Genomic DNA, 25140 nt, shown 5'->3' with positions numbered 1-25140 from the left:
ATGTTTCTGAAGGTCCTATCCGTCGAGTTGTTCATGAAAATCTCCGGTATAAATCCCACATTATGCGTACCAGACAGTTTATGCCGGAGCAAACAAGAGAACAGCTATACCTCCACGCGCATCAATTCAAGATGTGTTGAAGAATGCAGGAAGTCGCTCTCGCTCATCCCACAACATAATACCACACTTTTTTGAGTTCCCGGCCACTCTGGAGTGGAGGGAAATGAAAGAACGGATGAGTGTACAAGGAAAGGCTCTGAGCTTGACATTCATCGAGTGGTGGAGGGCATAAGACTTTCTCTAAACGAATTATACACTGCGATTAACCTGAGCGTAATCGCGGAAACCAAGGTCTCTGACCACTAACTGTAGGGTCTCCAAAGCGCTCTGGCCAAAACTGAATATTAAAAGGATAAAATCTCTGCTTGGACTTAACAGATCACTACCAGTGTCCTCACAAGTGTTATAACGGGTCACTAAACGGGTGTGGGTCACTGCCCTAGCCAGTAGAATGGGTGTACCTCATAACGACTTCTGCAGGAGCTGTGGACATGAAGAAGAAATTGGGTCGCTACAACACCTCCTCTGTGAATGTCCTGCACTTCAAAGAGCCGCGCCAAATATCTTGACAATTATTTCTTTGAGGAGCTGAGAAATTTGCAAAATGTCGAACTGGAGGAACCAGTTCTTCTTCTTCATCTTAATTGGCGCGATAACCGCTTACGCGATTTTGGCCGAGTTTAACAAAGCGCACCAGTCGTTTCTTTCTTGTGCTAACCGGCGCCAATTGGACACACCAAGTGAAGCCAAGTTCTTCTCCACCTGATCTTCCCAACGCAGAGGAGGCCTTCCTCTTCCTCTGCTACCACCAGCTGGTACCGCATCGAACGACACGATCCAGCCAACATAGCCGCTGGATCTTTATTCGCTACGCTATGTCTATGTCGTCGTAAAGCTCATACAGCTCATCGTTCCATCGCCTGCGATATTCGCCGTTACCAACGTGCAAAGGTCTAAAAATCTTCCGCAGAATCTTTCTCTCAAACCCTCCAATCGTCACTTCATCGGATGTTCTTGGCTTCTATGGCTTCTGCGCCATACGTTAGAACGGGCATAATGAGAGCCCTACGTGTTAGTTTTGTTCGTCGAGAGAGGACTTTACTACTCATTTGCCTACTTAGTCCAAAGTAGCACTTGTTGGAAAGAGAGATTCTACGATGGATTTCAAGGCTGACATTGTTATCGGTGTTAATGCTGGTTCCTAAATAAACGAAGTCTTTTACAACCTCGAAATTATAACTGTCTACAGTGACGTGGGTGCCGATACGCGAGTGCGCCGATTATTTGTTTGAAGACAGGAGGTTATTCGTTTTGTCCTCGTTCACCACCAAACCCATTCGCTTTGCCTCTTTATCCAGTTTGGAGAAGGCAGAACTAACAGCGCGGTTGTTAAGGCCGATGATGTCAATATCATCGGCATACGCCAGCAATTGTACGCTCTTATAAAAAATTGTGCCTGAGCGATTAAGTTCTGCGGCTCGTACGATGCTCTCCAACATCAGGTTAAAGAAGTCACACGACAGCGAGTCACCCTGTCTGAAACCTCGTTTGGTATCAAACGGCTCGGAGAGGTCCCACCCAATTCTGACGCCGCTGCTGGTGTTGAGCAATGTCATCTTGCAAAGCCGTATTAGTTTTGTGGGGATACTAAATTCAGACATCGCGCCATACAAGTAACTCCTCTTCGTACTGACGAATGCAGCTTTGAAATCGACGAAAAGATGATGTGTGTCGATTCTCCTTTCGTGGGTATTTTCCAAGATTTGGTGTATTGTAAATATTTGGTCGATGGTGGACTTTCCAGGTCTAAAGCCACACTGATAAGGTCCAATCAGTTGGTTGACGGTGGGTTTCAGACTTTTACACAATACGCTCGCTAGAACCTTATAGGCGATATTTAGAAGACTAATCCCACGGTTATTGGCATAGATTGCAGGATCGCCCTTCTTATGGATTGGGCAGAGCACACTTAAATTCCAATCGTTCATCTTATACACTAGAAGCATGTCTTCCATATATCACATGATGAAAATTCCCTCCTTGCTCACCCTGGCGTTGAAGTCGCCAAGCACGATTTTTATGTCGTGGCGGGGGCAGCGCTCATAGGAACGTTCCAAGCGCTCATAGAAGGAATCTTTGGTCGCATCGTCCTTCTCTTCCAACGGGGCGTGGGCGCAAATTAGCGAGATGTTAAAAAATCGCGCTTTGATTCGGTTTATTGCGAGACGCTCGTCCACCGGAGTGAACGGCAGTACTTGGTGACGAAGTCTCTCTCCCACAACAAATCCGACACCAAATTTGCGCTCCTTTACATGGCAGCTGTAGTAGACGTCGCAAGGTCGTATGGTTTTCTTACCTTGCCCCGTCCATCGCATCTCTCGCAGGGGTTGTCATCAGTAAAGGTAGTTCTCGTCCGAGACTTTGTAATTATTTTCATCGGAGGGGATTTTTAAGTGGCGGGTCCCCAACCTAGCGCACAGCCAGCTATCCTGGAATGCTTCGCCTTCTCACGTTAGCTCACTCCCGAACGGGTGTTCGGAAGCTACCCAGAGGATACGTGGGCTAAATTCGGACGTTGTGAGCTGCTTGAACCATATGCAGAAGAATCGTCCTGGCCACTCCCAAGTGAATGGCAATCAGTAAATTTCCCCACTTGCGTGGACTTTTACACATGAAACCAGTTACCTTCTTAAAAAGCTCTAAGTGGTTTAAGCAACTTAGTTAGGGGAAGGAAATCAAATGCTTGTATCTCAATGGCCCTTAGGGACACCGAGTGTCTTGTCTTAAACAAGCAACCTGCCTAACCTAACTTAGTACTAGTACCAAGTTTGGGCGAGTTTTTTCTGTCATTATTGAGATACACGCATTTACCGAAACATAGGTATGGCTAAGCATATTTTCCAACATTTTTCATTCATTGTAGTTTTGCTTTGGGTTTATCACTTTTACCACATTTCACTAATTTTGCTTCATTTATGACAGAGATATAACGTTTTTTTTTAAATTACCGATATATGGGAAAGGGGCATGGTTATTGATCAAATTCGCCCATTTTCATTACCAAACTGCCTTGGAAAAAGAGTATAAGTAGTATGTGTACCAAGCTTTATGCATTTTTTCTTTTTCGACGTTCATAATATCAGAACGGTATCATTGGAGTCATCGCTTCGCTGTTGCTTCTATAACCTTTTGGATTAAAAACATAACTTATATTATTTCTTTTCGCCTATTCCGACTTTTTACCTTGGGAGAACGCAACGATTTTTTTTACTTGTATCTAGAACGCTCTAACATCCATATTTTCTAAAATACTTTTTAAGCCTCCACAAGCTTAATATCTTCAAATTTAAAGTGTCTAAAGAACTACGACAACAGAATGTCATAAAATGACTTCTGTAATTCACCTGATGATTGAATCAAACTCGATTTTTGGGATGAAGCAAAAAATTCACATTTCTGATTTGGAGGTAAAACTCAAATGTCATGCCCAATATTTCTTCACATACATACATACATAGATACAATAAGAAGGGATGAACGAGAGATTCTTAAATATATGGAAACATATTTTCCCACTACGTTGATAAAAAACAAACAAAATAGCAAAAGCTTCAAGATTACGTTGAAGTAAAATAAAAATGAAAGTTGAAGACACTGAATTGCATTTGATTTGTTACAAATGTGATATTCTTGTTAAGTCGAGTAAATCCTTAGTTTTATCCCTCAATATGAAGAAGTTTCATTGCATTGTATTGCTGTGCCGGCAGGGAACTTAGTAAGAGGGTCAAAGAGGTAGTAGAGTGACGCGCTATAGTGTATTCCCAGTCATTTGATTATCCTTTTGAGGCGCTATGTGGTCGCTGCTTCGAATGATGAAGATGGATTGCCGCTTGAGCGCGGAAAAACTAAGAACATGAAAACAGTAGCAAAAAAGAATTTAATAGTTGCTGCAGTTGTGCAACCGTTTGATGGTATGTAGTTGTTGCCCTCGTTTTCGCGGGTGTTCGCGCCAATCAACCAATTCGTTGCACTCGAGCGATGACTAAAGCTTGCCTCTGTCAGTTCCTGCTGCCTGGCTACGTCACATATTCACCCAATCACGCTGTACAATCCATCTGCCCGCTACTTGCCGACATTTCTACCCGTCTGTCTGTCAGCTTGTTGGCCTACTATTGCCATGCTTTAGCTGTCACCTGCGAATTCGTAGTTGCAGCAACTGCTGGCAGTCTCTCCGAATGCCCTAATACGAGTATTAATATATGTATGTGTAAGTATCATATTTGTTCTACAGTAGGGAAACTTGGTCGTTGCATATTTTTGGGGTTAATCTAATCTTGCACCATCGGAATGCGTTGGAACTTAGTATAGAACTATCGGTGCAACATTTTGTTTGTAATGAGAATTTTATGTGTTTTAATTAAAAGTCATAAGTTTGCCCCTGTTAGCGCCAACGAGTGAAATTCAGCACCAAAATGAGTCGAAACTCAATGTGCACAATACATTTGTAACACACTGCGAAATGAAGCCTGTGCATACATATTTCGATTCTTTACATACATATGTACATACACAGATGTGTAGAAATTTGCTATGAAGACAAAATTTCTTCCTCTTTCACATAATTGTGGAAATCTTTCTGTTTGTGCTTATGTATTTATACGGTCTGAGATGGCTCATATTTATAGAAATCATATTGATTGTCCTATAAAAAAATCTATAAAACAATTAAATAAAATTACTCTTTTCACCGCTCAAACCATAACGTCAAGAAATATTGGTATACAATTAGTTACGCTTGATATTCGAGTTAAAGGGCGTATAATGTATGCATAGCCGGAATCACAGGAATATCATTTCAATCTTGATGAAAGAGTCCAGTTGAGACCAAGAGAGCAATTAGTATAAAATGGCAATGCTATGAAATTATCCAAATTTGGAGCAGAAGCTGCTACCCTACATATTTATAAGAACGGAGAAACTCAAATATAGTCAGAGAGCGATAATTCTAAATTCTTATTACTATGTTTGTAAATGTTTTTTGGTAATAAGAATCGCTTCTTTCTCTAAAGAAATTCCATTATGTTACGCATAAATACTCACATTAGAATATTTTACTTGAAGTAAAAGGCGAAGCATGGGGTTCACATAGCACAGAGAAGACTAGGTAAGGATTAAATTAATGATGCATAGAGAAGGTATAGGAATGTTTGAGAACCCGTTGTTATTCTGATTTGAAAGCGCTTCATATGCAGAACGGCGGACAACCTCTACTCTTGTAAGCACCTATGTACTATATATAAATAGCTGCTTTAAAACTTTTAGTCTACTCTGCTTTAATAGTAATTCAAGCTAATAAAAACTTGGTTAGAATTTGTCATCTACTAATTGATTGTTGCTTGCTGTAGGCTTTGTGTTGCGAAAAGTTAATGTGCATTCAACAATCAGCATTCATACCGAAACATTGGTATAATTTTCTTCTTTAAGGATACCGGAAAACTACTTTACGCTACAAATGCTATCAACAATGAGCGAGCAAGAAAATGGCAAAAACCCAAAAACACAAACAACATTTAGGCAAAGTATTCGAACATGAAAAGAGCGAGAAACGAAGAAGAAACAATGCAGTGAAATACAACGGCAAAGAGTTTACACATAGCGATGGCCGGAGTAGCCGGATCTACATAGTAGTACATACTTGTACAGTTGTTTGTCACTGAAGAAATTGTAGAAAGATTCAAGTAGTAAAAGTCACAAACTTTAACTGCTCGAAAACAATGGGTAGTGCACAAAAAGGTTAAGCAAGGGTGAAATGAGCGTAGATGAGCGGAGATTGCATAATGGAAAAAAATGGAGGAGTTGAGTTTGAAAGGAAGAGTTCAAAACAGCCGTGGAGCGAATTGGAGGGCAACTAGAGTGGAAACAGTAGTGGAAGAAAACAAATCCACGGCTCAAAAAAACCGGTTGAAAATTGCCGAAGTTATTTTTTATGTAATTTCCGTTTTGAAAATTCCAGAGAAACCTGTCATAGACTGGTGATTTATGGACTATAACTGCAATTTAAAATAGGTCAGTCAACTAAAGAGTTAATTTTTAAATTAACTACTTTTTCAACAGGCTTTATAATTTTGGCGAGCCATTTTCTTTTCCTAATGGCGAGCGTATTCGACGCAAAGAGATAAAGGTTTAAAAAGTGAATAGAGGTTTATTTTGTTTTGTAAAAATGGCATTACTTAATATCGCCCACTTCGTAGGGGCGCTACTTTTTAAATATCAAAGTTTTATAAAGTGCACTGTTTTTTTTTTGTTTTTTCAACAGCTACTGGTTTCAAATTTATTCTCGTAGGTTATACCCGATGCTGTGGCCATCACGTCATGGGTTTTACAAAAGTGGGCGAAAGAAATACGATAAAGGCGTGTATTTTAGCGTTTTTACGCCCACAATTTAATTCAATCGAGAGTAAATTTTAACTATAAACATTATTGGAACGCCTGAGCATTTTGAATGTCAAGAGCCTTCAAACTGAATTGTTGTTGTTAAACTGGAGAGCTTTACTCATACTTTCACATACGTGTATGGGAATTTACGTAGGTTCGAAATATGTACATTGTATATTGAACCTTTTTACGCATTTTACTAATACCGGATGTTTTAATTGCAAAATCTTGAGACCGAGTGCAACGACTCAATAAATAAGGTTTTGCTCAGTTTGATGAAGTACTTCTATGTCAAAAAGTATGAACAAATAAATTTAGATAATTTTAGATAATTTCTTTTAACAAATTTATTGAATTACTCGTTGCTTGTACAATTATCGTTACAAGGAGAGAGTACCATTAATTTACCGCTTTCGCCTATTTAAAAAAAGTCAGGCGAAAAAGTACAAAAAAGTGTATTTACAAAAAGTTAAATTGTCCTAATCTACTTAGAAAACATGCGCAAAATTTCTCAATTATGGATTTTGCATATAAGTGATTGATAGGGCATAGAAAAATACATAGTAGAGTATGTAAGAATCGCTAATTATGCTTCGTTATTTGAACCTTTTGATAATATATTTCTTCGGCTATGCAAAATCCCGCTATTACAAAAAAACCTAAGCTCTCAAAGTCTCCATCGAACACTAAACTCTTGATGGCTTTGCCGGCTCCGTTATTGGAAGTTTAATATACTCTCGTTCATTTGTCTGAAAGTCGTGTACAGAGGCACATCGAAGTTTAGGTCTTTCGCTGCAATAACCTTCAGTTTATTTATAATTTCTTTCATAAATGTGTATTTAGTGCACTGTTAAAAAGTTGAATATTGAATTTCCAGTGTGACTTTTATAGAGTACCAATAAAATTACTGTTTTTAAATTTTACATTCTTAAGCGCATTTTTGCTTTTGCTATACATTTTTAATTTGTATTTCACTGGTGATCTGTCGGTGTTACATGCACGAAAAAAACGGTTACTCGTGAAAAGTGTATATTGCGTAGACAAATAAATTGTGCAGCGTGAAAACTTGTGAAACTGAAGGATATTCGTAAAAAATGTTTAGCAGCCACTCATCCACTTTCCTCGGAAATAGGCCAACCATATTCGACTTTTCGGAAAAGGCACATAACCTTTATATTGAGTGAGTAGCTAAATTGCATTCATGTAAGTCTAAGATTAGCGGGTTATATGAACATATAAATAAAATCTCTTAAAGTGTTTGTCTCCCAATTATAGAATATAAATGCTAAATATTGTAAAATAAATTACTACGTACTGTGTTTCTTCTCAAACTCTTTTTTGTTTTAATGACTCTAATTCCACAAATTACTTTACATTATTTTTTCTCAATTCATTACTTTTCCGTTATCGTCTTTGTCTTCTGGACTGTAATGAGAAGGGCGCAACGTTGCATTGAAAATTGAAAACTTCAGCGATATTAGAAAGACAAGACTGGTATTGGATATATTGAAAGGAAATGAAATATTCGAAAATTGATTAATTTAAAAGTTCTACTCCATTTCTCCTCTCATTTATCTAGATTCATGTACTTCCTGCTTTGCCACATTGCATCCTTTAATTTCTACACGATTCGCAATTCTTTTAGTCACTTCTCAGTTGTCGTATTGTTTTCACGTACATATCTCTATTACTTTTCGTGGCTGCTGCTAAGTCTGTTCTTTCCTTGCTGATCATTTTTATGTGCCTCATTTATCATATCCTTTTTAGGTTGTTTTTGTGAATTTTTCAATTATCTCCTTCACTCTCGTTCCAAATATCAAATCGAATACTTGTAAAAATCATGGTTCCTATTTCAACAGCTCAAAAATGTTTTTTCCCTTACATAAAGAATGTACATACATATGTACATATATACAGAGATATACATATAAATATCCAATGCCTTTAGTTAAATTTTTTCAAATCGTTTCGTTACAGTGCATTTGGCATGAGTGATAAAAGCAGCACCACTAACAGCCTTCCCAACAGTCCGATTCACACATCCACTCCGGGAAACAACAATAATAACAGCAGCATTAACAGCAGCAATGGCTTCAATAATAGTCCGTCTCTGCTAAACAGCAGTAATAGCAACAGCAGCACAGGTCTTGTCAACGGCAATAACAACAGTGGACCGCCAAGTCTTTGTAATGCCAATGGCAACAATAACAACAACACATGCAGTGCCAATCGGAATGTTGTCGACAACGAATCATCATGCTTCCGCATGGATGCCGACGTGCCGTTCGGCGAGAAGGAGCCCGATCCAGACAATATCAAAATGTTTGTTGGCCAGGTGCCAAAATCCATGGATGAGGCACAATTGCGTGAGATGTTCGAAGAGTATGGTCCAGTGCATTCGATAAATGTTCTGCGCGATAAGGCGACTGGAATCAGTAAAGGTAAGCGAGAGCTAATAAGTGTATGCCTGGGAAGTGGGAGAGCGGTGTGATTGGCTAAAATAATAAAATTCCGGCAAAATAAAAAGCGAAAAAACTGTTTTGGAGGTTAATAAGTATTTTCATTTATATTATATGTAGTATTCTCATGCATGTAGAACTCAAAATAATTTTTCATCGAACGTAGCTGCATACTCTATATTAAATTATGAAATAACGGAACATGTACTTCCCAAATCAGTTAAATACCAATTCTGTTGGTTTTAGTTTTGGTCAGTGAGAAGCCGGTACTGCTGCTCTTAAGAAAGCCTCGTTTTTATAAAGGCAAATACATACTATCAAGACTACATACTCATAAAATACAGTCAGCCCTGGATAACCGGAGTCTAAGGTAGTCGGACAATTTTTTTTTGCTTTTAGAAGTTTTTCATGCGAGCAAGTTTTGCACTTATAGAGACGCATTGACTTTGTCGTTGCAAGTGACTACGTCATATAGAGGTTTCTTCTTTTAACCTAAAGAAATGCTTGAGACTCAATATGCCTACACTTTTCGATTTTCCAGTCTTCGCTTATATTTACATGGTTGGCCATACAATATATATTTTTGTTTAATAATTTTTTACTAAAAAAAAAACAATACTTCTATTGTTGGACATCTTTATTTGGGCCGTATATCACTCAATTTGGTTATCTGTTTGTGTACTGCAGCTGTCTAGTTTTCTAAGGTCAAATAAGATTGAGGAACGACTCCATTTACAAAAATTATATTTATTTTGATAGGGTGATCAATTTTGCGCCGCCTTGTATAGTTAAAAACACTATGTATACTTTTCTGAAAGAGTAAACTAATATACATATTATCGAAATAAATGCGAATAAATTGTTCGCAATGATTGCGCTGTAGTGGACTGGGTTTGTGCGTGGCTACAACTCGTAGGGCCCGGTTTCGAACCCCGGGCATGAAACACCAAATCACAGAACAAGTTTTTTCTAATAGTGGTCGCCTCTGGGCAAGTAACAAGAAATCATTGACTTTTGCATTTGCATTTTCATAACAAAAGATGTGCTTCAGTTGTCCTAAATGTTTCTGAAATGTTGGTTAGCAAACGCCGTAGCCGAGTGTACGAGCTGTGGTTAAAAATTATGGTAACTTTTAAAATTTCGCTGTGAACATACACCCGACCTTAGATTCTTCTAATTTGTTGTATTGGTACCCATGAACTGAACATATGTACGATTATATGATATTTACAGTTTCAGTTGTATGGCGTATTCAATTTCTGTTTGACAGATATAAAGATTATACGTCTTTTGGTGTGCTTAGCCGTATTTTGAACAAAAGTAGTGAAACCTGAAAGAATCTAAAATTTAAAATTTTTTTAAATTAAAACAACACATATGGTAATTTTTTAAAATACCCTTCGTTTATATATTTTATATAATAATTATATATTATCGGTAGGGAATTGATTTAGCTATTTATGGTCTTCTAGCAAATTTTTCAAAGGAGAACATCAACATAAATTGAGATATCGCATCGAAACTCCCCACAGAACTCTCTCCTTAGCAAAGAAATGCGTTTACTTAAAAATTATGAAAAACTGCACTGCCGTAATTACGGTATACAAAGTATGTACATATGTATATATATCTGGCACTTCACATTTAACTAAAGACCAATATTTAACTTGAGACTAAAATCAAAAAAATTGGGAAATAAATAAACCTTTTAATATTAATATAAAACTATTCATGAATGTTTTATTTCAGTAACAAATACAGAATAATTCCAAAGGAGTTAAAAAATGAGAGATACGATATGCTTGAATAGATAAGTTGTTGTTGTTGTTATAGCAGTAATACAAACCCTGTCAATGTAGGGTATATCACCGGTCGTCTTCGTCTTGCTCATCTAAAGGTAGGCCCAGGAAATATGCTGTTTCGACAGGTTGAGTCCAGAGGGATAGGGGTGTTAGATGAGTAGGTTTTAAGGGGCGTGGAAAAGGTGGTTAGTGTCGTGCGGGGAGCCTTCATATGCCGGACATATGTTTGGTATGAAGTCTGTGCCGAGTTTGCTCGCACTTTGATTAATATGCATATTAGGGTGGTCCAAAAAAAATTTGTATGCTGCCGCCCCCCAAAATAGTAAAGAATGAAAAATAAAAAGACCCGTATTTTTTTTTTTTTTAATCAGACCATATTTAATGGTGCCGCCGGGGCTTTGAAATATCCCATGTATTTTGCATGGGAAAAAAATACTTTTTCGTAGATTTCATGTAAAAACCTGGAAAATGAATATATTTTAACCGGATAACTCAGTTTCTCTTCATAATTGGTCAGGGAATAACAACCAATTATGAAATAATTAATTTTTTTTGTATTAACTATTTTCATAAAAGTAATATAAAATATTGTTTTTCGATTTTTTCTTAGATTTTCGTTTTATGGGGGCTTTTTGGGGTTCTATAAAAAATAGTTAATACAAAAAAATTAATTATTTCATAATTGGTTGTTATTCCCTGACCAATTATGAAGAGAAACTGAGGTATCCGGTTAAAATATATTCATTTTCCAGGTTTTTACATGAAATCTACGAAAAAGTATTTTTTTCCCATGCAAAATACATGGGATATTTCAAAGCCCCGGCGGCACCATTAAATATGGTCTGATTAAAAAAAAAAAAAATACGGGTCTTTTTATTTTTCATTCTTTACCATTATGGGGGGCGGCAGCATAAAAATTTTAATATAAATTTTTTCCCATGCATTTTTGGACCACCCTAATGCATATGTTTTGAGAAAGGAAATGTCATCGATAAGCATGCCATAAAATTATTGGCGCCAATCGCTATAATCATCATATGTATCATAGCCGCAACATCTTCTTCAGACAACTTATATTTGTTTGTGCGTTCTTGTCCTGCCAAATTGAGTCCATCTGCAACACTCAACACCTCTATTTACCCCTCCAGCCTTGTACTTTTGTATCTGTACCAAAGATGGTTACACATATGGGAATTTCTTGTTTTGCGGACATTCTAACCTAGCACATTTTTTTCAGTATGCAAATTTTTGGTACTAATAGGCTTTGGATCAGCAATTTTTCTTTTGCCACGAACAGTCTTCGGAGTCATACAGTGGTCACACAATTTATTCGTACAGCCCGCATGGTACGTAAAAACGTTAGCTGTGCGCAAAATATTTTCTGGAACAATATTTTTCTTTTGGGTCACTGTAGGAGGGTTGCATTCCTAATGAATTGCCACAAACAAAACTCCGTTATTTCGACCCCCACTGGTGGGTTCCAAGGAAAGTAGGCAGACTTAGCAAAATATACAAAACATTTATTCGTACACTTTCCGCTCATTGTTGCTGCAAAAGTAATAGTAAAAATCGTTTGTGTTTTTACCAATTGCTGAAAACGAAAAAAGATTGGTTTTTCTTAGTTTTTATCGTCGATTCAGTTTCAGTTGCGCATAATATCTCCATTGGAAGTGACAAAATGGGACGAAGCGCGCATTTACCATTAGAAATGCGTAAAATTGTTATTCAATTGTACTTGGAAAACACGTCTCTGCGCGAAATTGTCAAAAAAGTTGGTAAACTGCATCCTACGGTGCAAAATGTTATTGCTAATTACGTTAATACTGGTAAATTGGAAGCTAATCAACACCAAGCCGGGGGCCAAAAATATTGACTTCACGTGAGGAACGCAACATGGTAGCACCAATCGCGCAAAATCCAAAAGTAATCTCCACGATATTACGCTGAAATATTCAAGAGACTTTGCATAAAAAGTAAGCCTATAAACAGTCCGTAATTGTCTGCATAACGGTAGTTATCGTATAAGAGTGGCACGCCGCAAGCCCTACATTTCAGATATTATCAGAAAGATGATATTGGAGTTCGCCAAACGCTATATACTATAAATGAGCCAGATTCCTTTTGGGAAAACGCCATATTCAGTGATGAGTCGAAACTTAATGTTTTTGGTTCCAAAAGTTTGGCGAAAAGAAAATACAGAACTGAATGAAAAAAATTATATTCCCACCGGTAAGCCTGGAGAAGGAAACGCAATTGTTTGGGGGTGCATAGCTGCATCTGAAGAAGGCAAAATGGTGTTTATTGATGATAAAATAGACAATCATCTGTATTTTAACATTTTGAAAATAATTTGCATGACAGTGCCGTTAAACTTGGGCTGGACGCTAAAGGGTTCATGTCTTAACAAGACAATGACCCAAAAACTTTGATATCTTTTAAAGGAAGTTTTTAACGTAACTTTTTGCACAAATGCAGTCTTCATTATACATATACTATATACATACATACGTATGTACTTATGTATCTACATGGTATACTATATATACTGTATACATATTTGGGTACATACAATTTCCAACACTTTTCTTTTGACAACTGACCCTACTCCATCAACTGTGCCTTTGCCGTGCGGCGCAGCAAATACATTTCATTCAAAAGTGTTCATATTAAGATCCTCAATCAAATTTGGAATGCTTCTTAAAAGGAATTTGTTTTTAAATTGAGTTGTTCATTCTTCGGAAAAAAAATATAAATTGTAAATATCAAATTTTTCTTTGGAATGCATAATAATTTTCCTCAGGAAATAGAAAATATAGTCTTTGTTATGATCAATGATCGGAAGCACACGAAAGATTTCACGAATGAATCGTCCGGAGGCGCCAAATTTCCCAACAAATTGAATCATTTTATACTGAAACAAAAAAAAAAAAAAAAAAAATACCTGTCTAACGGTTAGACTTGATAGAAGTGAAACCTTCCGTAAAACAAACTGAGAGAGAATAAGACGAAAGCAGCATTAGGAGCGGGATAATTATAGGTTCATTATAATATTGCTATAAAGTTCATATTTTATTTTCTTCATTTTATAATTATTCATCCTCAATGTTTTCAATTTCAACAAATGATACGAGTAGTTTATGATAGATAAAATATGATACAAATGCTTTGGTTTCGATGTTGTCAAAAAAAATACCCAAACGGACCGAAGAAACAGACTTACAAATTTCTTCCATTTTCGTCTACTTGTATTCATATAAAAATTTATGTCTCTTCCCACCAAAGCTAAATGTATTAGTATATTTCTTCTTGTATTTATTCAAGGCTGAAATCCCGGCGGTACTGCAATACCGGGTCAACCCGTGGCAGAGGTGGAGAGCAAGCCCCTAAAACACTCCGCGCATTTCCAAAAATTAGTTTAACATTTGTTGTCCTCCGATGGAGGATCTATCAGATGTTAAGCTGATAGGAACAGATAACACACTACCTACCAATAGGTTTTCTAATAAACCTTTTGAGAATTACACGCTCACAAAAATTAATGTACGAAATATTTATACCGATTCACTTAAACTGACTTTCAGTATCTAAACCAAAAAACTGTTTTCAATAAATAATCAGAAATGTCCTACAATGCAAATTTCAAAAAAAAAAAAATTCCATTTTCGTCTACATGTATTCATATAAAAATTTATGGCTCTTCCCACCAAAGCTAAATGTATTAGTATATTTTTTCTTGTATTTATTCAAAGCCGAAATCCCGGCGGTACTGCAATACCGGGTCAACCCGTGGCAGAGAAGGAGCAAGCCCCTAAAACACTCCGCCCATTTCCAAAAATCAGTTTAACATTTGTTGTCCTCCGATGGAGGATCTATCAGATGTTAAGCTGATAACCACACTACCTAGTCAATACATTTTAAATAATAAACCTAATAAACCTTTTGAGAATTACACGCTCACAAAAATTATTTATATCAACATATAATATAACGCTTCGTAAGTAAATAACTTTTAGGCCAGCACCTACAGCATGACGCGGTAGCCGAGCGACTAGCAATGTGAGCTTCCGATCCAAAATCCTTGGTTCGAATCACAAGAAAAAATAAAAGTTATTTTTATTTAGTTCGTCGCTACGTTTATATCAACATATAATATAACGCTTCGTAGCCAAGTTGGTCGCTTTTTTCGTTTCACTTTTCCTCAAATCACTCCCAACGATTCTAAAGAAGTTTTCACTTCAAAAACACTATCTTTGCAATGCAAAGAGTGTAAACAAAGTGATTGCTGTTTCGCTCCTTGGCCATCACTGGTGGATGGTTTATTTACACAAGTGAGAGTAATTGCGCAAGCAAAGAACTTAGAACGCACGTAGGGAAATGAAAAATGCAACTTTTTAGTTTACTTATACATATGTTTATTATCGTACAAGGTAGTAGTCGAATTTTGATTAAATCGCGTTCTAAAAATGAAATATTCCCTTTTCAACTAGAGGAAAGTAACACATTTATCTGAAGTGGAGATGCCGGCAATTTGGAGCGTCACTTAAAAACGGTTAACCCTTTAATGCTAGTACTAACTTTAGAACCGTGAAATTTCGCCTGCAATATGCATTTGGCTTGCCCTGAAATGTTGCTAGCAACGTTGATTGCCAAATTTCAAGAAACGTCAGAATGAAAATTGAAGAAATGTAAACAAACAAATTTAAGAGCATCGCCCCAGAAGCAATTGGCTTATTTTAGTAAAAAAGTATTTTTAAACAAATTATTAATACATATACTTTGTCGTGAGTACATACGAAATTTAAGGCATATTTCACAGCATTACTATTTGTATGGATTTTGACAGCCATTTCACCTGAAACGCGAACTTGGTACATATTATGCTTTTTTGTTATTGTGTAATTTTTTGTTTTTATAATTGATTTTTAACAATTTATTTTTTACGTTAATAATGAAATAGGGTTGTATGGGATAATTAAAAACCTTTGTTTATTTAAGACTTAATTTAAATTTGCCATGATAATATTGTATAATATAATCATGAAAGTGAAGTTGTAATATGAATTTGTGATTTTCTGTAGTAAATATCATCAATTGATCAGTTTTCCCGCGTGCATATAGTGTATACATACATACATATACTTAATAACATGGACATACATTTAAGTAAAAAAGGATTTTTCCCTAAACTAACCGGCTTTTCCATTTCATTCTTTGTGATTTTGATATCTGAAAAACACATGTACATCCATGCTCACATACTGAAAACATTTCTCGCTTGTAATGAACAAATTGCCAACAATACGTTTGCGAATCAGCCCAGCGGTTGGATAACTGATATGTTTTCTATGTTGCCTCTCACATCTCCACACTTTTGCTTGTGGTTTTATTTGGCCTCGCGCACAAAAACCAAACAAAAACAAATCCAACTGCAATTCCCTTTGTTTGAGTTTCAATTGTATTTATCTGCTCTCTGTAATGAGCGAAACGAAACAAAATAATGCGTTTCATTTCGTTTATTTTCGAACTTTGGTTATGAGAAAGTTTATCATTAATAATTGCGAAAGATTGTGCTTTTCCATGATGCGCAAGTACAAAGTTTTACTTGAATGTAGCTCAAATGCCCTGACTGGACTTCAATTTGTAAACTCAATTCCGGCTCGAACGTTTCTTTTTCATGTTTCAAAATATTGCTGTTGCGTCTGCTTAATAAAGTAATTTAATTTAAAATTTCGTAACTTTGATTCCAATTCGAATAACACGACATCTAAAGAACTTTTGCTTCAGTTTAGAATGGCATGGTTTTCGACTTTCGTCCAATGCTTCCAACGCACAGTATCATTAAGTTATCAGAAAACTGTTGTGTTTTTAGGTCATCTTTTATATTGGCTGCGCATTTGTCATATACATATGTATGTATGTATACCGGGCATACAGTTCTCATTTTTCATATTACAGCAAATTTTGGATAAATATTTTTATGGGTATTTGTGTAATTGTACTCTCCAATGCTTCTAATATGAAAGCCATATTGGCAATGTGGCATATTTCTGGAAAGTAAAATTTGCTTTGGTCTACTTGTGAAAAAGTTCATTTTGCTAATTTTATCATTTTGAAATTCCTTTTTGAATATTTCATACGCTTCGCCTACCGTCAGAATTATTTTCCGTTTTGGTACAGGCATTCAATTTTTGTTCAGTTGTTGTTGTAGCAGCATAAACATGAACACTTTCCCTGCAAATGTCCGGCTCTGGCGGCTAGGTGATTGAGATTCCTTAGCGTGCCCTTTGGGGATGACTTGAAGAAATTCTCCAGCCTAGATCCCTTTTCTCTCCTCCACTACATCAACAGCACTGGATGGCTGTAGAAGGTTTTCTCTTCCCAAAATTTTTTTTTGCACAGGTAATGGTCCACATTATGGTATCAAAACCGCACGTAAGTGCTACTTGTAGTGTGCATATGGCACTCTTGCTATTTTACCTACCTACCTACCGTGCGGTAGTGCACAGGGTGGAAGCCTGGATCATGAAACACGAAGAAAAAAAATTTCTTCCAATAGTAGATGCCCATTGGCAAGGGCAAGCTTCCGAGTGCATTCCTGCCATGTAAAAGCTTCCCATAAAAAACATCTGCCGTTTGGAGTTGGCTTAAAACTGTAAGTGCCTCTGTTTGTGAAAAAACATCAACTAGGTTCTTAGCAGTTCCTTGAAGTTGTTGATTATCAGGAGTGCACCAGGACCGACGTCTGCAACTATTCGTCCAAAAGGAAGATTCTTCTGTGAATATTACGTATTAACCCATGCAAATCTTTTCAATGTGTGATAAAAATAGCGGGTTTTTTTGTGTGCTCCGGAATTTGAGGTCTTCTGCATGTAAACGCCCTCGCATCGTGCCTTTGGATACATTAGCACCACGTTTACTTAAAACTGCTTCAGCTTCACACAACTTCACTTTTCTCTTCACTTTTTATTCCAAATGATTTTGTAGATTCCTTTTGGCGTTTTGTGATGTTACAGCCTCATTTGGACGTCCACTACGTTGTGCATCATCGGTGTCTCTACAACCACGTTTGAAGTCATAAAACCATCGTTTTATTGTTGTTTCTGATGGAGCGGAGTCCCCCAACCAAGTTTCAAACCATTACTTCGATTCAACGGTATTTTTCCCCATTTGTAAAATTCAAACACGAAATTCTTTGTTATCCCTTATTTAAAAAAAAAAACCAAAGGAACACCACTCTTAGCACAATAACTCACGAACTAATGAATAGAATATTACGGAATTTTAACAACTGTCTTTTTAAGGTTCGTACTAACTAAAAAAGAGGGGACTACAATAAATCTGGCGCTATCTATGTGTTAGGACTGGGACTTTCAGCCTATGTGTTACCGTTGCGCCGATTTATTTATAAATATCTTCGATTTCTTCAATTGTTACCCTTTTTAGACTTTTACGCTGTAGACATAGGAACATTTCTTCAAATCGTTTCTCAAACGCGGAACCCATTTTGTAAAAGCAATGTACACTTTTTAAATTTCTCACAAAACCAACACATAGCACAACGCGTATTGCTGAACGGAGCCACCTATTTAGCAGCATTTACATTTTTTGTATAATGGAACTCTAAGTTTGAATTTTGCCGGTCACGCTTCTATTAGGCAGACTCTATATATATATGTATAATATATACAGTGAATTTTTTTAGTTTTTATTGTAAATAAAAAGTTTTCGCTCCGAACTTAGCGCGTACCTCCGTGTTATACGTAGACGCAACATCAATCTGAATTTCGTCTAACTTCTGCCCTTCTTTGTTTAATTCTCGTTTTCATACCCGTCCACTTGTGTCTAAGGAAGAGTCTTATAATTTTCTTTGCATAACATAAAATAACCGAGATAGGCACTAAGTTGCAACTCAACTTTTTAATTTTAGATGTATGATAAAATGTAACCTTAAGCTAAGATGAATTTGAATGAACCTCCAATCTCGAGGTAAATTAGCTATGCCAGTTAAAGACTTACATATGTACATATGTATACCGAGTTAGCCATGTTTGTCCGTCGGTCTATGTGCACGATAACTCACGCAACATTTAATAAAATGCATGAAACACATCTTACTCTTACGATAATTTTTAAAAAAGCAAACAACTTGATATATCTGTTATAAATTATGGAAAGTTACACAGATTTTATAACGAGTGGGCCATATAGCGTTTGCTTTTTGAACCACCTATTTTTTTGAGAATGGTAACACAAATGGCATGTCAAATGTGTTCATACTTTACTTAAAGGTTTGACATTTACGAAATGGGACGCTATACACTTGAACAAAATTGGGAAATATTGAAAACCTATTTCCAAAGTGGTGAGTCTTCTTCTTCTTTTCTGATTTTCACATCGGTGGCTATGTCAATAAGCAAAATTGTCGGATTTGGGGCTCAGAAAATCCACACGTTACTGTAGAGAAGCAAATGCATCCACAACGAGTCACTGTTTGGTGCGGTATCATCGGGCCATTTTTTTTTCGAAAATGAGCGAGGAGCCGCGGTTACAGTAAATGGCGAGCGTTACCGTGACATGCTCAACGAGTTGTTTCCAAAAATTGAAGAGGATGACATGGACTACATTTGGTTACCGTTTTTGAAAACCGAAACCACTGAAAACTGAAGAAGCTCAAGAAGATATCTTCAAACGCTTTGATGACTGGAGTAATCGTTGGCATATGCATATTGCTTCGAATGGAACCTATTTTGAAGGCGACAAAATAAATGTTGGTGATTAGACAATTATTTTGCGTTTTATTGAACAATCCCGGTACTTTTTGACAGAATGTAAAGTTCGGTGCGGACGGAGATTAGCCTTCAATGTTTATTTTTATGTTTATTGTTGCTATAATCCCTTTTTCATTTTATTTTATTTTCCTCGGCTCAAGAAAGAGTGTTTCCCTGATTTGCAAACTAAGCGCCTGCAGAAATTCTTCTTCTAATATCGTGGGATGTTGCTGCGCATCCAATTTGTGGAGAAAGAAAGTAGATTGGGTATCTCCACGGCTCATCTTGTTAAACTTGAAATATATGGAACGATTAAAATATTCTTTGTCACTGTAAGTATACATACACACTCGTACATGCGTAAGAAGTAATAGGTGTATGTATATACATACATACTCGTATATGTTAGCTTTTTCGTCTTTCAAAATAATTTATTCAGTACCACCTCAAGCTGATTTATTAACTGCATTGCAGTGTCGGTGGCCTTTATTGTGACTGTGGCTTTAGCACGCTTCCTACACCACTATTACCAAAGTGTCATCCGCGCTGAAACAAAACGTTAATCTTTACTTAACTTCCAGCATGACATTTTTATTTATCTTCCTGCTAGCAGCCAAAAATCAGCCACAAACAAACATATATACACATACGCGCGCACCCTAGTAGAACTATCATATAATCCAACGCGGTGAGATAAAAGTGGGGTAAGCAGAACACTTTCAATAATTTGCTTATATTTACATACATATGTGGAATACGAGGAGGGAGATTCCATCTCACAATCTCTTTAGAGGAAGAGGTGCGTTGGGTTAGATAGCTCTCGCATAAGCAACTGCTACAGTGGCATGCTCACTCTGCGAATAAATGCACCTCGTATTTCAAGGTAAAGTGCGACTCTACAACTAAACGATAGAAGCGCCTTGAGGTCTGATAAACAGAAATGCAGCCCGAAGAGCAAATAAGGACTGACTTCTGTAAATATAAAGAAGGGAATATGCTAACCAAGCACTAGAATAAGCTTGAGATATGTGGAACAACTTTGTAACACTGTCAAATGGCGGCTTAACAGAATGACAAATTTGATCATAACGAAAAAACTCCAATACATATTCAGGGACAAAGTTCACATCCCTATCATAATGCCAGTTCAGAACAGCAGTAACGCGGTTTAGAAGGCATAAAGCTTATAGAGCCGATGGTACACAATCTTCTTGGATGAATTCATGTTCAACGATTGGAACCTAAGTACACTCTGATCATCTGCAAGAAGGATAGTCCTGCCTTTTGTACAATACAAACTTGGTATAAGATTTTTCAAGATCGCTTATAAAGTTGTATTGACATAACTGTGCGAAAGACTGGTGGTCGTCATTAGCTACTCATATTTTCGTTTACTTCAAACCACTTTTGAACCAAGGTTCCTGCTGGCAACAGATAAAGAGTATTGGAAAGTACGTCGCTGTTGTCAGTTATATTCTTATTATTGTGTTAATAATTAAATTTACGAGTAAAATTATAAATTATTACCTTATCGCAAGCTTCCAGGGATATTGGTTTATTCAGTATATGAATTTAAGTTAGATGCGTAATATTAAAATTTTTTTTACGAAGTCAAAGATAATTTTCACATTAGTTTCTGTCTGGTTGCAAAGTAGATCAAAGAGTTGACTGAGAGCGAATATGAGAGCAGAGCAGTATAGCAGAATATGGCATACAGTTAAATCCGAAGCGTTGCAGAATTGGTGAGTAGCTTTCAAAAATAATGTAGGGAGTAACTTGGCCTTTACAAGTACAATTCTGCAGACAATAGCAATACATTCACATTTTTTTAGTAACACTTTCCCAATTCTCTCATATTCTTCGTCACTGTCAGTGATTTTTCAAAGACACTACATTTACTGTCGTAGCTGACCAATTCGGCGACGTTTCGTTGTATTTCGCGAAAGTAAGCGAAACTGAATCACAAAAGAGCGCGATATTCGGATAAATCTATTTTAATTTGATGATTTCGAGTGCTATTAATATTATATATTACAGTACTCATATTACAGGCGATAGGAATTGCAATTTCCAAATGGTTATGATTCCAGTAGCCACGAAAGGAATCAATTAAAATGAATACATATAAACTACATCGAATTAACTTAATTACAAATGCCACGATCGTACTCTTGAAAAATTTAAAATACCATTACAGTAATTCGCTCCTGCTTTGTCTGTGAAAATGAGACAACATCCTTCAAACGGAGCAGAATAGTTAAAATAGTTAAAAAAAAAGTAAATTTGGGAATCGTATGAGAAAAATTTTTTATTGAAGTGAATTTCATTGGTATCTTTCGAGGTGTTTGGAATCGGTTGATGATGAGTGATTAGATGACATCCCGGATGAAATGCGACAAACCAAATAAAAATCTCACTCAGTGAGTAGCATTTTTACAAAAATCCTCTAGAAGGCTCTCATGCATTCACCTGCGTTTAAAGTTCGTAATTGGGTTTTACAAACGGGGGAGCTATTTATGGATATTTCATACATTTCGGGGGAGTTTGTATGGTATGTAAGGTTCTGGCGAACGGTTGTAAGAGTTACACAATATGAAGACGTTAGTTAGTAATTAATTTTGAAACAAGAACCTCTCTTTTTTTGTGAGTTCTCCTTATTACTGCACGATCGTACTAAGTAAATTCCTTAAAAAAATTCTTTTTGCCACAATCACAATTTATTCTATTGTTGAAATATCGTTGACGCTATATTTAATAGTGGGTTTTCTATGAAACTATCTCGAGGCTCCAAAATATTTAGCTGTATATTGCGAGTACTTTCCTTAGTATCTATTTGTGTGTAATTGTGCATATGTATGGTTGTCCATGAGTGTATACATATGTATGTAGCGACAGCAAAAATGCATAAAATTCGAATTTATTTTAGCATATCAATTCGTCGCATATCCTTGGCTGGTTTTTTTTCTATTTTTTCACGTCGCTCTCTCTTCCTTCGCTTTCTGCATGGCACAGCTACGGAAGAAGTCGGAATCTGATTCCACTACTGCACTACTAAACTTTGACTTCGGAAACCAACGAAAACATGAAAGGCCAATATAATCCAAAAAAGCTGTACGTTAGTGCATGCTTATGTATGTAAATATGCATATGTGTGTATGTACATATGTGGATAGTGTGTGTATATGCAGCGATGTTTTGGCCAAAGTGTTATGCATGGTGCGTTGGTGTCGCCTAGGATGGTTGGGTGCTCTCGCAATTGACGTCGTACTGGTGTTGTTGTTACCCTGCGCATGTCACAAGACATCGATGTCAACTGGCGGCATTGGCGCTAGCTGTTTAGCTAGCCGGAAGTCGATATTTTTGGTTACTTATCTATGGAAATTATTTTCCGCTCAATGTGCTGCTCGCTTTTTCACATGAGCAACAATATGTATGTATCCATGAAGTAGTTATGTTTGCATACTGGCTAAAGCAAAAACTATTTCTATTTGTTGACGTGCTGTGAGCAGTCTTCGTAAGTACATATATTGGTCCACTGCCCCTGTTGCTGTCAAAGTAATCTGTGTGAAACTTAAAGACGTTGATTTATTTATGTTCGATTAATTCATTTCCAGTACGTGGCGTGGTATAGTGCCCTGAGCCGCACACAATTGTAGGCGATTTACGTTGAACTGTCGAATGTACTCTTTGACCGGATTTCGGCTGTTGCTGTAAGTTATCATTTCCTGTCGCAAGTAACTTAGTGCCTTTTACTGGTTCTTTATTTTCCATTTATAGCACAAATCGGCTTATGTGTTTTTAGGTAAATTTGTTATATAAACACATTTTATTATTTGGTCTAATTGACGACGACCGCCATTAGTTTGCGCGTGACTATAATTATTTGACAATTAAGGTAAAAAATAATAAAAAGCAAATAAATTTAAATCTGCATATAGAGCCGTCGAGAGAAAACTTGATGATGTGATCAAATAGAAGTTCTCCGTGTAGATATTCTTTAACGTATAGAGGCAGAAACATCATAAGGATGTTAAATTTCCAGGTTTGGCCATCCGAAGCAAAATTGTGAGACTAACTTCGACTGCCACATGACCGGGTACACAGCAGCACAGGTTTGGCCTTCAGCTTTGGTGAAAAACGAAATTAAGTGAACAAACTTCGACTGCCACATCAATCATTTTTTATATATATTTTCAGGATTTTTTTTTTAAGAAAATAAAATGCGATCGTTTTGATTTTATATTATGTTATTATTGACATCAAATAGTATACAAAAACATTTTTTTACATATTTTTAGTGTGGCACCAAAGTAAACGTCTTAAAAAAAGATAGGTGGCAACAGGATTTTGGCTCTTCGGGACATCTGAAACGAAAAAGTTCAACTGATTATTATTCTGTAAGCCTGCCATTCTAGCAGGTGCTACAATAGGAACATTTTTTTGAAAAATAATTAACAAAATGGCGGTACTTTCAAAAGACCTATAAGTTAGGTTAGGTTTGGCAGCCGCATCGCACATAGAAACAACGATGCCACTTAGACCACGAAATGGGTCCGTTGTGAGCCGCGGAGGCTGGGCTACATTTCCTTCTCCATATTAAACCGTCCTGAGCTTTTGACAAAGCGTAAAAAGTTGTTGATACCTAAAATGTATCTATATTCGTTAAGAAGTAGGATTTTAAAAATCGGTTTCTGCTTCTGGCTGGGCATTTGCAAAAAAGTTGTTGAATTGTTTCCAACTCCTCCTCATTTCTGCAGCTACGCCAGAAATCATGCATGTAAACGCCTAATCTCTTTGCATGATTTCCTATGAGACAAAGTCCTGTGAGGGCCCCTACTAAGGTCCTGATTTGCAGTCTCAATTTCCCAGGTGTTAACGCCAATCCATCTTTGATTTGCAGAACTGATTAACGCGTCCTTAATGAGAAGCTTACAAGTTGCGAGAGGTATCTCCATAAAATTACTTATGTCTGGCATACAGGTACCTTCTCTTGCAAGTTGGTCTGCCCTACAGTTCCTGGTATATCTCTGTGGCCTGGAACGCAACATAAGATTATACGATATTGTTTGTATAGAGATTGGCGACAACGTAAGACACTCCTTGATGTTATTTGAAATGCATCCAGGGCCCGTAGGGCAGCTTGGCTGTCTGATAGAATGCAGATATCCGTTGATGATATTCTGTTTATCTTTATCCATTTTAAGGCTTCATGAATAGCGTTTATTTCCGCTTGAAAAACACTACAGTGATCCGGTAGTTTAAAGAATAAACTAATGGAAAGCTCTTCGCAAAATAACCCTGATCCTACACCGCTGTCCATTTTAGATCCGTATTAATATGAATACGATCCGATTACAACATTCGTCAGTTGCATTTAAGTTCTTTATTTAGTTATAGTGTAAGTACGTACATGCATATATACATACATATAAATTAATACATGTGTTTGTGAGCTGCCAATACTGTCATATACATACATATATGTGTATATGTACATATTTTATTGAAGTATGTATAGAAAAGTATTTGCTATTTTTATGCTCCACCACAGAGTTTGCATTTCCCATCACATCTGTTTTTGTGCAGCGGAAAGAAAAATCGTTAAACCGGAAATAG

At 36.7% G+C, this 25140-nt stretch overlaps 1 protein-coding gene, 1 non-coding gene and 1 pseudogene across 5 annotated transcripts in view; 1 reads left to right on the top strand and 2 right to left on the bottom strand.

Annotated features, from left to right (window-relative positions):
* Window positions 1-25140, top strand: part of LOC129249464 (CUGBP Elav-like family member 2) — a 205847-nt gene that overhangs the window by 77811 nt on the left and 102896 nt on the right. For 2 of the 4 annotated variants that reach the window (XM_054889295.1, XM_054889294.1), the window contains exons 1-2: window positions 7236-7675; window positions 8473-8936. In XM_054889295.1, the coding sequence (XP_054745270.1) occupies window positions 7590-7675; window positions 8473-8936 (550 nt within the window). In that variant the 5' untranslated portion in view covers window positions 7236-7589. Of the gene's footprint in view, window positions 1-7235; window positions 7676-8472; window positions 8937-25140 lie in introns of those variants that run through there. The other 2 variants (XM_054889292.1, XM_054889293.1) reach the window with 1 other exon arrangement.
* On the bottom strand, window positions 14069-14263 carry LOC129249671 (U2 spliceosomal RNA). The gene has a single exon (XR_008582707.1). It is a non-coding gene; the product is annotated as a U2 spliceosomal RNA (small nuclear RNA).
* On the bottom strand, window positions 14496-14679 carry LOC129249537 (U2 spliceosomal RNA; annotated as a pseudogene).

Source organism: Anastrepha obliqua, chromosome 5 (genome assembly GCF_027943255.1).
Source record: "Anastrepha obliqua isolate idAnaObli1 chromosome 5, idAnaObli1_1.0, whole genome shotgun sequence".
NCBI classification, from domain to species: domain Eukaryota; kingdom Metazoa; phylum Arthropoda; class Insecta; order Diptera; family Tephritidae; genus Anastrepha; species Anastrepha obliqua.
This window is presented reverse-complemented; position numbering and strand designations above follow the sequence as displayed.